The sequence below is a fragment of the Emiliania huxleyi genome, assembly GCF_000372725.1.
Source record: "Emiliania huxleyi CCMP1516 unplaced genomic scaffold EMIHUscaffold_402, whole genome shotgun sequence".
NCBI lineage: Eukaryota > Haptophyta > Isochrysidales > Noelaerhabdaceae > Emiliania > Emiliania huxleyi.
This window is the reverse complement of record NW_005198950.1, coordinates 33,712-47,760: the sequence shown is the minus strand read 5'-3', so window position 1 is coordinate 47,760 and position 14,049 is coordinate 33,712. Positions and strand designations below refer to the sequence as shown.

At 64.9% G+C, this 14,049-nt stretch overlaps 3 protein-coding genes across 3 annotated transcripts in view; 1 reads left to right on the top strand and 2 right to left on the bottom strand.

Moving 5' to 3' along the window:
* Positions 1–272: 272 nt before the first annotated feature.
* On the bottom strand, positions 273–1,609 carry EMIHUDRAFT_445177 (Hypothetical protein). The gene is made up of 3 exons (XM_005770021.1): positions 1,435–1,609; positions 860–1,297; positions 273–755 (listed from the first exon to the last, which is right to left on the bottom strand). The coding sequence occupies exons 1-3, from the start codon at positions 1,589–1,591 to the stop codon at positions 715–717; spliced, it is 636 nt and encodes a 211-aa protein (XP_005770078.1). The 5' UTR covers positions 1,592–1,609; the 3' UTR covers positions 273–714.
* A 1,217-nt stretch (positions 1,610–2,826) lies between these two features.
* Positions 2,827–7,475, bottom strand: EMIHUDRAFT_445176 (hypothetical protein). The gene is made up of 10 exons (XM_005770020.1): positions 6,997–7,475; positions 6,596–6,672; positions 6,344–6,461; positions 5,722–6,203; positions 5,308–5,384; positions 5,069–5,123; positions 4,969–5,001; positions 3,540–3,598; positions 3,328–3,474; positions 2,827–3,260 (listed from the first exon to the last, which is right to left on the bottom strand). The coding sequence occupies exons 1-4, from the start codon at positions 7,445–7,447 to the stop codon at positions 6,046–6,048; spliced, it is 804 nt and encodes a 267-aa protein (XP_005770077.1). The 5' UTR covers positions 7,448–7,475; the 3' UTR covers positions 2,827–3,260; positions 3,328–3,474; positions 3,540–3,598; positions 4,969–5,001; positions 5,069–5,123; positions 5,308–5,384; positions 5,722–6,045.
* A 3,994-nt stretch (positions 7,476–11,469) lies between these two features.
* EMIHUDRAFT_243890 (hypothetical protein) overlaps positions 11,470–14,049 on the top strand; it is a gene marked incomplete at both ends in the record, with an annotated part of 3,058 nt that continues 478 nt past the window's right edge. Inside the window, 4 exons of the mRNA XM_005770019.1 lie at positions 11,470–12,097; positions 12,308–12,384; positions 12,705–12,806; positions 13,152–13,234. Coding sequence (XP_005770076.1) covers positions 11,470–12,097; positions 12,308–12,384; positions 12,705–12,806; positions 13,152–13,234 — 890 coding nt within the window. The remainder of the gene's footprint in view (positions 12,098–12,307; positions 12,385–12,704; positions 12,807–13,151; positions 13,235–14,049) is intronic.

Sequence of the window (14,049 nt, the reverse complement as noted above, 5' to 3'; positions counted from 1 at the left end):
CATAGGTGAGACTGTTGTGTCTGACTGTAGGAGACTGAGAGATCTCAGAGAGAATTTAAGCGCGCGCACGCCGCACGGGGCGCGGCTCTCTCGACTCCCTGTCACAAACCCTGGCGCGAAGCTGCCTCGCTGTGCTCATGTGCTCCCTTGAGCCTGACCGCGCTGTGCGCTCTGACGCCTGAGCTCTGTCAGCGTGGACAGCGAGTTGAAGTCGCGAACCGGCGGGGAGTAACTCTCACTTTGAATGTTCGCGCAATATTAGCCCACTATTTCGTACATGTATCAGATAATTTACATGATAAAACTCAGTCCGCCGCCATCGCGCACCGGGACTCCACACCCTCCGCTAGCTACTAGTAGGGTCGATGCACAACCTCCCCTGGGTGGACCTCCCCCTGCGCTGCGCGGCCTCTCCCCTCGCGCTCCCTACTAGCGCGGCGTCGCCGCGGCGCCCTCCCTCCCCATGCGCCTGCTCCTCCCCAATCCGCTACGCCTCCCCGCCTCGCCTCCCCGCCATGACCGCCTCGAGAGGCGCGAGGCCCTGCAGAGGGCCGACGCCGCACCACCCCACAACCGCCGCACTCCTCACCGCCGCACGAGCTACTCGCGCCGCACAAAGCTCGCGCCGCGCCAGACATTGGCTGCGCGCGCAACCTACTCGACTCTCCGGCCCCGCTCGCCTCGGTCGGCCGCTCGTGCCCGCCGCGGCGCGTCTTACCACCGCCAGCGCCCCTTGATGCCCGGAGGCTGTGGGCCTGAGAGAGAAGGGGCGAGGGGGGGGGGGGGGTCTGCCCGGCGCCCGAACCGGGGGCGGCGGGGCGGGTCACGGGCGTCTCGGGTCTCGGTTGCGGAGGCGCGCCGTCGTCGAAGGGCAGCGGCTCAAACCCAAAGATAGGCGGCTGCAGCCCGTGGCTAGCCCCGTGGGCAGGGGGGCTAGCCCCGTGGGCAGGGGGGCCGCCCCACTGGTGCGGCGGAGGGGCGTCAGGCATCATCGGGCCGCCGTACCGGGGGCGCATGGGCATCCCCATCGGAGGCCCGCGCATCCCCATCGGGGGCCCGCCGCCGCCGCCGTACCGGCCGCCGGGCCGACCGCCGTCGCGGCTCGGCGCCGCGCGGCCGAGGGGCCGGAGCCGGCCGCCTTGCGGCGGGTGCTGGTGGCCGCTCCAGTGCCGGCCGGCGTGGTGCCCGCCCGGTGGGCCAAAGTCGGGCTGCATTGGCGACCCACCGCGCCCGCCCTTGCGGAGGTGCGAGTGCATCGCCGCCGCCTCGCGCGAGATGCCGTTGGCCATGCAGTCGCCTGAGCGAGGCGACGGGGCGAGGGTCCTCTCTGCGGCGCGCCCTCGGCGCGCACTCTCCCCTCGGCGCAGGGCTGGCGTGGGCGGCGGCTCGTGCGGCGCGCCCTCAACCGCCTCCTTCTCTGCTAGGCGGGCGCGCCGATTTGCTCGATGCCGCACTCGTCCTCCCACGTCCACGACTCGTCGGGCATCTGCATGGCGGCGGGCGCGGCGCGCGGCCTGGCGGTCGAGGCGGCGGGCGGCACGGCCGTCCGTGCGGCCACCGCCGAGGCGCCGAGAGAGGCTAAGGCCAGCATGGACGACTGTAATCAAGACGACAAGCAGCTCGAAGATCTCAGAACGCGGGTCATCAGAAGGGGTCCCCCTCTTGTGGGTGGTGTGTGCGCGCATGCGTAACGACGCTGCTAGAGATGGCTTTCGGGGCCCAGAGATAAAACTTCTGATGCCATGCGGTGTTTCGTGTTTGACGTCTGTATAAAGATCTCAAACACCGGACATCTATAAACTCAAACCGCGTCTCCGTCTCCCCGCCCCCCACCTAATCGCTAATGTCTCCCCACCCCCCTCCTAAAAGCCGTACAATGCGCGAGGCGACCTGGGCCTCCGGCCGCCACATTGGCGCGCCGGCCGCCACTGTCTTGAAGGCGCCGTCGCAGCCCTATGCCGGCCTTGCGAGCAGACATCCATGATTCGTCTCATGTCCCGCACATACACACCCACGCACCACACACCCTCCGTCACAATCGAATTGCGCCAGCATGGTGGCACGCCAGCGCGAGCGCGAGGGTACCGTAGCACCCACGTTTGGGTTCTCATTTGATGCTGGGGCAAGCCACACTTGTGAGCCCCGTCTTTGTCTTTAGCCAAAGCGAGGTGCGCAACAACCATTGCAGTGCGCGTCGTCGAGAGCACAGTGTCCAGAAGTGCTGCAGCACTGCGCTGCGTTGGGACAAATCCCGTTCCCGACGTTCCCGTCACCGCAGGTGCCGAAGGCAACTACCCCGTCAAGTCCGTGAATCTCTCCATCATCCGCGGGGCAATGGCCGCGCAAGACCGTAGCTAGCAATCCGCCATTTGAGCGGCAGTGGCTTTCTTCACACCGCGTTCGCTGTGAACAGGTCAGTTTCAACGAGTCACCTGTCACAACCATGGTGGCGTGGGCCGCTCTGCCGCAGCCAACGCTGCCGCCGCCGCCGCCGCCGCCGCCCACCGACGCAGCAGCTTCCCCCGGCGGCGGGAGCAGCACCGACGCCGCCCTCATCGCTGGCGCCGCCGGTGGCGCTTCTGCCACGTGGCGTGTGGGGCGGAGGTGTGAACGGGGCCTCTTCACGCGCCACGCTGTGAACAGGCGGCGCGGCTGGCGCGCTGCTCGTCGTGCTCGGTGCGGCCCTCTGGGGGAGGCGCCGCCGGCGGGGCCGCTTCGGCGTGCGCGGAAAGGGCGGCGCCGGCACGCGGGCGGCGGCGGCGGACGACCCCATCCCAGTCATGGTGACGTTCGCGGCGGTAAAGGTGTGACGTCTTTTCTTTCTCGAGGTTGTGTGCTCTCTCTATATAAAAGTGATCTCGATGGGTTGTCTGTGGATCTGAGTGCAAGAGAAACAGACAGAGACACTGTGCACTATAGTTACTGTAGACGGCTGTACGCATTCGCCATAGTTCAAGTTGAAGACAAGCGAGACAATAGTCCGGTCAATACAATAGATAGGGGAGATAGTGGTCGGGGGTGGGATCGCGAGAAGCGAGGTCGCGAGGGGTCTCGCAATAGAGAGCCCTGCCGACTGCAGTCGCGCAATCGGTGGCATACTCCGGGCGTCGGCGATCTCCTGCAACGGTCGACTCGCGATCACACCAAGCGGTACACGTAGGACGTAGCCGCCGTAGACTCGGCCGCCGCCGCCTGCCGCCGTCTACTCCGCGGGGGTGCGCTCTGCCTGCGCGACGCGCTCCAGCAAACTGTTGACGCTCCTAGAAACAAGAAAAAAAAGCCATAGGAGAAGAAATGCGGCAGCACCTCAGCAACCTGCTGACGCTCCAGATGTTGCTGAACTCGATGTTGGACGCGTCGCCGGCGATGGCGACGAACGCGGGCGGCGGCGCGCTCGGCGCTGGCGGGCGGCGGGCGACGTACTGTTTGAGACCGGCCACCGAGACGGCGCCGGCGGGCTCGAGCACGGCGCGCCTAGGAGCAAAAGGAGTGGTGCGCGCCAACAAGGAAATAGAGCGGCGGGCTCGAGGACGGCTCGCGTGTCGAGGAAGACGTCGCGGACAGCGGCGGCGATCTCGCGCTCGGCGACGAGCATCACCTACCAGACCTCCATACTACCGAGCCCAGTGTGGGTTCAGTCCAGTGGGTGGTGCGGTATCTCTGCGCGAGCATCACCTACCATACCTCCATACTATCGAGCCCAGTGTGGGTTCAGTCCAGTGGGTGGTGCGGTATCTCGTCGACGAGCATCACCTACCATACCTCCATACTATCGAGCCCAGTGTGGGTTCAGTCCAGTGGGTGGTGCGGTATCTCGTCGACGAGCATCACCTACCACACCTCCATGCTATCGAGCCCAGTGTGGGTTCAGTCCAGTGGGTGGTGCGGTATCTCTGCGCGAGCATCACCTACCATACCTCCATGCTATCGAGCCCAGTGTGGGTTCAGTCCAGTGGGTGGTGCGGTATCTCTCGCGAGCATCACCTACCATACCTCCATACTATCGAGCCCAGTGTGGGTTCAGTCCAGTGGGTGGTGCGGTATCTCGTCGACGAGCATCACCTACCATACCTCCATGCTATCGAGCCCAGTGTGGGTTCAGTCCAGTGGGTGGTGCGGTAACTCTCGCGAGCATCACCTACCAGACCTCCATACTATCGAGCCCAGTGTGGGTTCAGTCCAGTGGGTGGTGCGGTATCTCGTCGACGAGCATCACCTACCATACCTCCATACTATCGAGCCCAGTGTGGGTTCAGTCCAGTGGGTGGTGCGGTATCTCGTCGACGAGCATCACCTACCACACCTCCATACTATCGAGCCCAGTGTGGGTTCAGTCCAGTGGGTGGTGCGGTATCTCTGCGCGAGCATCACCTACCATACCTCCATAACTATCGAGCCCAGTGTGGGTTCAGTCCAGTGGGTGGTGCGGTATCTCTGCGCGAGCATCACCTACCATACCTCCATACTACCGAGCCCAGTGTGGGTTCAGTCCAGTGGGTGGTGCGGTATCTCTCGCGAGCATCACCTACCATACCTCCATGCTATCGAGCCCAGTGTGGGTTCAGTCCAGTGGGTGGTGCGGTATCTCTGCGCGAGCATCACCTACCAGACCTCCATACTACCGAGCCCAGTGTGGGTTCAGTCCAGTGGGTGGTGCGGTATCTCTGCGCGAGCATCACCTACCATACCTCCATACTATCGAGCCCAGTGTGGGTTCAGTCCAGTGGGTGGTGCGGTATCTCTCGCGAGCATCACCTACCATACCTCCATACTATCGAGCCCAGTGTGGGTTCAGTCCAGTGGGTGGTGCGGTATCTCTCGCGAGCATCACCTACCATACCTCCATACTATCGAGCCCAGTGTGGGTTCAGTCCAGTGGGTGGTGCGGTATCTCTGCGCGAGCATCACCTACCATACCTCCATACTACCGAGCCCAGTGTGGGTTCAGTCCAGTGGGTGGTGCGGTACCTCGTCGACGAGTGCGTCGCAGATGCGGAACACCTATAACGCAGGAAGTATGGGGAGATATGGGGGAGATGTGGGGGAGTGCGTCGCAGATGCGGAACACCTCGGGTCCGATCTGGCCGACGGCGACGCCCTCCGCAGCCTTCTCACCCGCGGGCCTGCGTGCTGAAGACGGCCTCGGGGGCGGGAAGACAGGGGTGTGCAGTGTACTCAGAGTGTACTCAGAGCACCGCGTGAGGACGGGGGGAATGCGATTACGACCGAGTACAGTCGAGTCCGTGTCCTCTCGAGCGCTGGCTGGAGTACAAGAATCCGTGTGTTCGGCTTCTAGGCTCGGCGGGCCCTCCGTCGGTGATGCGCGTGCCAACCATCAGCGAGCGCGAGAGAAGGTCCGCCGAGCGAGGCTCGACAGCGATCACCTAGGGTAGGGGTGCTAGGGTAGGGGTGCTAGGGTAGGGGTGCTAGGGTAGGGGTGCTAGGGTAGGGGTGCTAGGGTAGGGGTGCTAGGGTAGGGGTGCTAGGGTAGGGTGCTAGGGTAGGGGTGCTAGGGTAGGGTGCTAGGGTAGGGGTGCTAGGGTAGGGGTGCTAGGGTAGGGGTGCTAGGGTCGGGGGGAAGGTCGACTTCTCGCCAGACACACAAGTACCCCTCGCGACCCCCCATACCTCCCAAGATCTCCCCAGATCTCCCCATACCCCCCCACCTCCCCCCACCGCCCCATATCTCCCCGCATCTCCCCCCATCTCCCCGCATCTCGCCTTGGTCGCCGGCCACGTGCTCTTCAGCACACTCGCCACCCCAGCCAGCAGCGAGCCGCCGCCGACGCTCACGAACACGCCGTCGGGCCGGCCGCTCTCCTACGTGCTGTGAAGACGCCAACATCAGGGCGGGAACACAACGGAGGGGGAAGACAGCGGAATGCAGCGGAAGGCGGCGGAAGACTGTGGAATCCGTGTCCTGTCGAGCGCTGGTTGGGAGACAAGAATGCGTGTTCGGCTTCTAGTGACGCTCTCCGCCACGCCAGGCCGCGCCAGAGGCGTGCCCTACTACCATACGTCCATAGTACCGAACCCGCCGTGGGCTCAGGCCCGTGGGTTCAGCCCCGTGGGCGGTGCGGTATCACGCGCCGGAGACTGGGCGCGCTGTGCGTCTGCCGTCCCTCCCAGGGGAGACTCCGCGGCGCGCGACAGCGCCGCCGCCGCGGCGCCGTGCTGCCGCAGCAGCTCGAGCCCGACGGTGCCTAATTCAGTAATGACTCAGCGGTTGAATGCTTAATTCGTGCTGCCGCAGCAGCTCGAGCCCGACGGTGCCTAATTCAGTACTGACTCAGCGGTTGATTACTTAGTTCGTGCCGCCGCAGCAGCTCGAGCCCGACCGCGCCGGTGGCGGCGAGCACCGGCGGCGCGTCGTGTGAGCCGACCGCAACGAGCCCCTCCTCGGCGGCCAGCCTTGCCGCCTCGCCCTGCGAGTCGACGAGCGTCTCGCCGTGAATGAGCACCTAGAACAAAGAAATCGCCCTGGAAAAAGAAATATAGGGCCGGAGCGTCTCGCCGTGAGTGAGCACCTAGAGAGAGAAAAGAAATCGCTGAGGGAAAAGTAAGCGACGAGCGTCTCGCCGTTGGAGATGAGTACCGAGGCGCCGAGCCGCGAGACAGCGTCGCGGCGCGACGACGGCGTCGGCGAAGGCATCACCACGGTGAGGTCGAGGCCTGCGGAAGGCGTGAATAGAAGGTGTGAACAGAAGGCACCCCCACGGTGAGGTCGAGGCCTGCGGACGCGTCGTGGGCGTGTGCGGAGGTCTATGTCCGCGGGAGTGGGGACGGCGGCAGCGGTGCGGGCAGGGTGGAGGCAGAGGTGGCGTTCGCAGGCGAGTGGAGACGGCGGCGAGGGCAGGAAGGGCCTCGGACGGGTCTCGGACGGGTCTCGGACGGGTCTCGGACGGGTCTCGGACGGGTCTCGGAAGGGTCTCGGAAGGGTCTCGGAAGGAAGGGTCTCGGAAGGAAGGGTCTCGGAAGGGTCTCGGAAGGGTCTACCGAGCCGATCTGCCGCCCATGCGAGGGCGTGGCCGCGCGAGCCGATCGACGCCGTCACGAGCCGCGGAGGCGCCGCCCCGGAGGAGGCGCGGAGCGTGGCCAGCTCGTTGACGGCGCATCGCGCATAGAAGGTGAAGCCCGGAAGCACGTCCTCGCGCTTGATGTGGACGGAGGCGCCGAGAGCCTCGCTCAGAGCAGGCGCGTGCTGGAGCGGTGTCTCGCCAAGGTGGTCGTACACGCGCGAGCGGAGCGCGAGTGCCAGGTAGTCGGGCGCCGCCGTCGCCGAGGTCAGCGCCTCGCCATCACCGAGCGCCGGCGCGCGAAAGGCCTCGGCAGCGGGTGCCTTGCGCTCTATGAGGCGCGCGAGCGGCGCACGGATCCGAAAGGGCAGCGTGCCGAGCCGACGGGCAGTGGCTCTCGGCACGCGCCGTCGGCACCAGCGCGATAGCATTGAGCGCGAGCGCGCTGGGTTGGCGGCTCCAACCCGGAATAGTCCCCGCGCAGCAAAAAGAAAAAACTAACGGATTTACGCGCAACCTCGCACAGCACACGATCCCTCCACTCTGCGCGGAAACTCGATGCGTCACTTATTCCCGCACGACGCCTCGACCTTCTTGGGCAGCAGCTGGTTCGACAGGTCATCTCCGTGGCCAAGGCAGCCGCGATCCCCCTCGCCCCAGGTAAAGACGTCGCCGCTGACGGTGTTGGCGAGGCTGTGTCGATCTCCTGCCGAAACAGCGACGACGCGCTGGCCAGCCAAGGCCTCGACCTTCCTCGGCAGCAGCTGGCGCTGCTGGTCGCCGTGGCCCAACCGGCCCTCGCTTCCCCCGCCCCAGCTCCAGACACAGCCGTCGCTGGTGGTGGCGAGGCTGTGGATTGCTCCAGCCGAAACAGCGACGACACGCTGGCCAGTAAAGGCCTCGATCTTCTTCGGCAGCAGCTGGTCCTGCCCGTCGCCGTGGCCCAACTGGCCAAAGAGTCCAACGCCCCAGCTCCATGGAGATCCGTCGGCGGTGAGGGCTAAGCTGTGGTTCTTTCCCGCCGACACAGCGACGACACGCTGGCCCGCCAAGGCCTCGACCTTCTTGGGCTGGTCCTGCTGGTCCTGCTGGTCGCCGTGGCCCAGCTTGCCTCGCAAACCATCGCCCCAGCTCCAGACGGCGCCGTCGGCGGTGAGGGCGAGGCTGTGGCGCTCTCCAGCCGAGACTGCGATGGCGCGCTGCCCCGCAAAGGCCTCGACCCTCTTCGGCAGCAGCTGGCTCTGCTGGTCGCCGTGGCCCAGCTTGCCAAAGGCTCCATAGCCCCAGCTGCAGACAGCGCCGTCGGCGGAGAGGGCGAGGCTGTGGCTGCCTCCAGCCGACACAGCGACAATTTTCTGCCCAGCAGAGGCCTCAACTTTCTTGGGCTGCCACTGCTCCTCCTCGTCGCCGTGGCCCAAGAGTCCCCCGCCTCCATAGCCCCAGCTCCAGACAGCTCCGTCGGCGGTGAGGGTCAGACTGTGCGCATCTCCAGCCACCACGCTCACGGCGCGCTGACCCATCGACGACGGCAGACGCGTCGGCGCGTTGAGCCGCATCATGCCCTCGCCGTGCCCGAGCAGCCCTGGCATCCAGTTCTCAGCCCTTCCGCACGACGATAGCCGCCCCTCGCCGTCGATGAAGACGCTGTGGAAGGCGCCTGCCGCCGCCCTCGCCGGCGGGTTGGACGCGCGCAGCAACGCCGAATAGCACAGCCACCGCACTGCGCAGAGCTCGCCCTCCGGCAGCGCCGGCAGCTCGATGCCGCGCTCTTGCGCCCACAAGCGGATGGCCTCCAGCGCAAGCGAGGCGTGGAAGAGCAGCGAGACGGCCGCGACGCGAGCGATGTCGACGGGGTCGCAGCGAGAGAGGGCGCGTACGAGGAGCTCCGTGGGGAGGTCGAGCAGGCGGGCGGGCGGCGACGTGTCCGGCGAGGGAGCGGCGGTGGTGGCGGCGGCGAGGCGGCGCGAGCGGCGGCGCGGCGGGGTGGACATCGCGAGAAAAAGAATTTTCATCTAAGGTTCGTTTTAATTTTTCCAACATTTTTCAAAGCATTCAAAAATCCCTTGGACAAGGAGATGAAGAAACGCCGGAAACCTTCCTTTCTGATTGATAAAGCGTGCCGCGCGCTCACCGTTTGCAAGAGTGATTTCTTGTTGGTTAATAAAAATCTCTCTCTCCGTTTGCCGTCGTGGTTTCGTATCAAGAATACTCACTCACGAAACAATACAACCCCCGCGTTAGCTGGCGCTGGTTTTCCAGGGTTTCTTCATCTCCTTGTCCACACATGGATTTTAGAATGGTCACCGACCTGTGACGCTTGAATGCAGCCGGGTACGGAAGGCAGTCGCCCGACATGCTGTCGGCGGCGTAAAAATGGCAGCAAAATCGGCGATCCAAATTGATGAACGGTGCCGAAATGCGCAGAAAGAATTTTGCCGCAAAAGGATGAAGCGACAGGAGAACGAGAGTGGGACGGCTGTGTCGAAGGTGAAGAACAGTGAGAGGTTCCAGCGCGGCGTTCGGCTCGCACTATTTTTGGTGGAAAGTAATGTAAACATCCGCACATTCCAATATAAGTTACCTCTCACTCATCGGATTGGATCCGAACTTCCTCTGGCTAATTTGCGCAATCCGCGCGCCGGTGTGCAGTGCATGCCGGACTGACAGTGTAAGTGTCAGAGACGCGGCACTAACAGGAGTTATCAAGCAGAAGCTCACCAGCATAGCGAGTCTAGGTGGGGTAGAGGTCCTCACACAGAAGAGGTCCTCACTCCAAGGCTGGGTCCAGGTGAGGACCTCAGAGAACATCGTCTTCTGTTGAGTCTAGAGTTGCTCTTGCATGCGACTCTCTGACGGATTGTGGAGTGGGAGGGGTGGCGACGAATAACATCGAGTGAAAAGGCCAGGGCGGTCTCTGTCCGCGTCGCGAGCCTCAGTCTGGGTCCTCGTGAGGACCTCTCTTGGAGGACCTCTTGGCGACCGTGAGGACCTCTTGGTGGTGTGAGTTTCTCGTGATTCAGTGGGCGGCTGTCCAGGCTGGTCGTGCGCGGCACACGACAGGATACCGGGAGACGGAGTCTCGCCTGAACGTGCCTCTCGGTCAGACAGGACCGACCCGGCGGGAAGCGATCGCGATTGGGCACGGACGCACGGTCAGCTTATGGTCTACTCGAGTAATGATCGGTGATGATTGTGTTGGTGTGCATGTTGGAGGAATGGCTGAGTCATGATTTGTATCCAACCCCTGCGCCTAGACGAGTACAGCTAAAGAGTACCCGGGTGCGTTGGTGCTCATCTTTGCACCCAGGGGGCTCCCTTTGCACGAAAATCCCCTTCGACATGTGAAGCGTCACTAATAGGAGTTCACGAAGAAGCGCACCAGCTAGTGCATAGCGAGTCTATCGCAGGGCCAAGAAGACCCGCACATTCATATTCACGCACATTCACCACCACTTATCCTCTATCTTACGTTCTACTCTACCGCAGAGGTTTGTGTTTGAGCTGGGCTATGGCTAATTCGAACGAAGTGCTGCCTCGCTGCCGCGGGACTGAGGGGGGAAGGGTCGACGGAAGGGCGTGCCGGCCGTTGACGCGCGCGGCGGGCCGCGTAGGGGCCTCTTGCTGCGACGGTAAAATCCACTGCGCCGTGAGGACCTCTTGGGAGGCGTGAGGACCTCTCTAACTCTTGTGAGGACCTCTTGGCGTGAGGACCTCTTGGCGTGAGGACCTCTTGGCTGGTGTGAGTCTCTCGCAATTCAGGGAGCAGTCCAGCGGGCGGCTGTCCTGTGCTGGCTGGCCGTGCGCGGCACACCGACGACGACACGATACCGGGAGACGGAACTCGTCCTAATGTGCCTCTCAGAGTTCGGACAGACCCGGCGGATCGAGAACGGGCTTGGTTGTGTAATGGTTAGTCGAGGCATGATTGTGCACTTGCTCCCATACGATGCTTGTGTTGCGTGAAGAGGTTTTGGCTCCCGTGTGTACCTGTGTGTAGTGCCAGTGCGCGCCAGTCCCGTGCGTGCCCAGTGTCGTGCGAGGGAGTTTTGTTGTAAAATTCTTTTCTCAGGAACTGTGTTAGTGCCAGTGCGCGCCAGTGCCTGTGATAGTTCTTTTTTCTACACACAGGAATTAATTTGGTGTATGGTAGAATTCTTTTGAGCTTAGCCTTCGGTTAGATTTGTTTGGTATTGCTAAAAATCTCTCTCTTCGGTTATGAAACAACGCAAGGCGGACATGGCATATCGCTCTCGGGCCCACAGACATCCCGCACACTCGCCGCACACCCGCCGCCCCCGCGCGCGCCCCACCCCGGCCGGGAGAAAGGGGAGTGACAGTTGTTTGGGCTCACTCACTCAGTTGTTTGGGATGGGGGAGGGAAATTCTTTTTCTGACTAGCGTGCGGCGCGCGCTCACCGTTTGCCGCGCCCCAAGCGCGGCAGGCTCGCTTCGCATGAGCGGCGCCTGGGTGCTCCTGCTGAGCCATCAGGCGTGGTGCCCGCCCCTTCGTCCCCAGACGCCCGCCTCTCGCGCCGAGGCGCAGCCGCGAGCGATGGAGCTCGACGTCGCGGCGGGAGAGCGAGGCCCAAGCCGGATCCTGCCCATCGTCGAGACGCTGCTGCGGGCAAAGCCGTTCCCCGCCACGTGTCCGTACGACGAGGCCACCGACGCCGCCTTTGCCCAGCGGCAGACGCCGTGGGTGCTCGCGCCGCCGCCGGCTGCCGAGGTGAGCGTCCTCAGCCGTTGCTACGCCGCTCGGCTCGCCGAGGCGGGGGCGAGCGCTGTGCTGGAGGTGACGGGCGACGGCGAGGGGACGCGGCTGCCCGCGCCGCCGATCGGCCGCCCCCGCCTGAAGCGCTCGTGGCTCCACGCCTTTGCCGGCTCGTATGAGGCCGGCCGGGGCGGCCGAGGCGGCGGTGGCCGTGGTGGCGACGCGCCGCAGCACGCGCTCTTTTCCGGGGCGGATCCGCTGCCGTACGCGGACGCCTCCTTCGACGCCGTCCTCTGCCACGGCTGCCTCCCCTACGTCTCCCACCCAGTCGCCCTCCTCGCGGAGCTGTTTCGAGTGCTCAAGCCGTCGGGTGCCGCTTCCTAGACGCTTCCTAGACGCTTCCTAGACGCTTCCTAGACACTTCGCGTGCTCAAGCCGTCGGGTGCCGCTTCCTAGACACCTCCTAGACCCTTCCTAGACGCTTCCTAGACACTCAAGCCGTCGGGTGCACCGCCGCTCTCCTCTCCGCCGGCGGCCCGAAAGAAGAATTGCACGCGGCCGCGCACTTCCCGTCCGTTAGGCGTGGCGCTGCTCTCCTTTGCCGGAGACCCGCCCGTCGACCGAGCCAGCGACTTTGACCGAAGACACGCGACGCAGGTCTGACCCGGGCTTGCGCATCCTGTGCACACCCGTGTGTGCACATCCGTATATTGGCACACCCGTAGTGGCACAACCGTAGTGGCACATCCGTAGTGGCACATCCGTATGTGCACACCCGTAGTGGCACAACCGTAGTGGCACATCCGTAGTGGCACATCCGTAGTGGCACATCTGTGTGTGCAGACCCGTAGTGGCACACCCGTAGTGGCACATCCGACTTGCACACCGGGACCGCACCCCGCTGAAGCTCCTGCTGCCAGTCTTGCGCCGCGTCGCTTGCCTCGCGTCGCTTGCCCCACGTGGCTTGTGCGACGCAGGCGTGGCTGCAGCTGCCGGACGCCGCCGAGGCGCTCTACATGTCTGGCTCCTTCTTCCACTACTCAGCCGGGTGGGGCTCGCTCCGGCTCGAGGAGCTGCATGTCGAGGCGCGGACACGTCCTAGACACGTCCTAGACACGTCCTAGACACTTGCGGCTGCGGCTATGGCAGACAGCGGAATAGCCCGACTAGCGCGTCGAGAGGCCTCGAGACCTCGAGACGACGCGCAGAGGCTCCGGTGTGTTCGCTCGTGGCAGGCTCGCCGCAGCGGTGTGTCTTGACGCGATGCTCCCAGTACGCACGCCACGTGCCCACGTGCCCACTTCCTAGACACTTCCTAGACACTTCCTAGACACTTTCTAGACACTTCCTAGACACTTTCTAGACACTTCCTAGACACGCACGCCTCGTGCCCACACCCTCACGCCGCGAGACTGGGGCCACAGGCCCGCTCCCTCTTCCTCCTCACCGCCTTCAAGCCCAAGGGCAGCGAGCTGCTGCGCAAGCGCGCCCTACAGGCAGTGGAGCGGTCCCGCGGCAGCGGCGGGCGGCGAGGCGCCGACCGGAGAGACGCGGCGCCTCGCCCTCCGCTTGTGCGCGCCGCCGCCGCCACACCCGCCGCCGCGTCGACAGCCACCGCTCTTGGCCCCTCTTCCGCCGCCTCCGCTCCCGCCTCCGCCGCCTCCGCCGCCTCCGCCGCCTCCGCCGCCTCCGCCGCCTCCGCCGCCTCCGCCGCCTCCGCTCCCGCCTCCGCCTCCTCCGCCGCAGGCGGGGGGTTCAAGGCCGCCGCCGTCAGCCCCGCCGCCGCCAGACCAGCCGCCGCCAGACCAGCCGCCGCCAGACCAGCCGCCGCAAAGTCCGCCGCCGCCAAGCCGCTGTACGAGCTCGCCCGCGAAGCTCGCAACAACCCCGCTGCCGCCCCCGCCCCCGCCCCCGCTGCCGCCCCCGCACCCGCACCCGCACCGTCGGCCGCCTCCCCGCCCCCGCCCGCCCCCGCGCCCTCCGGCTTCTCCGCGCCGGCCACGCCGAGGTCAGTGGCGGGGGCGGCGCCCGGGGCGGCGAGGGCGGCGGCGGACGGGTCTGCGAGCGAGCGGGTGCGGGCGACGATTCTCGAGACCATGAAGCGGGGCATCAGCCAGGCAGAACTCTGGGGAGATCTGGGGAGATCCGGGGAGATCTGGGGAGATCTGGGGTGATCTGAAGCGTGGCGTCAGCCAGGCAGCCTCCGAGACGAGACACACACACACACACACACACACACACACACACACACACACACACACACACACACACACACACACACACACACACACACACACACACACACACCTCTAGGGACTCACC

What these genes read in the sequence shown, in the direction of transcription:
- EMIHUDRAFT_445177 (XM_005770021.1), bottom strand. Translation starts at nt 1,591, where the DNA reads ATGCTGGCCTTAGCCTCTCTCGGCGCCTCGGCGGTGGCCGCACGGACG. An exon ending in GTGCGGCATCGAGCAAATCG is followed by an intron (nt 1,298 to 1,434) that starts GCGCGCCCGCCT and finishes CGCCTCGCTCAG; the next exon opens with GCGACTGCATGGCCAACGGC. An exon ending in GCCGCTGCCCTTCGACGACG is followed by an intron (nt 756 to 859) that starts GCGCGCCTCCGC and finishes CTTCTCTCTCAG; the next exon opens with GCCCACAGCCTCCGGGCATC.
- EMIHUDRAFT_445176 (XM_005770020.1), bottom strand. Translation starts at nt 7,447, where the DNA reads ATGCTATCGCGCTGGTGCCGACGGCGCGTGCCGAGAGCCACTGCCCGT. An exon ending in ATGGGCGGCAGATCGGCTCG is followed by an intron (nt 6,673 to 6,996) that starts GTAGACCCTTCC and finishes CGCCTTCCGCAG; the next exon opens with GCCTCGACCTCACCGTGGTG. An exon ending in TCTCGCGGCTCGGCGCCTCG is followed by an intron (nt 6,462 to 6,595) that starts GTACTCATCTCC and finishes TCTTTGTTCTAG; the next exon opens with GTGCTCATTCACGGCGAGAC.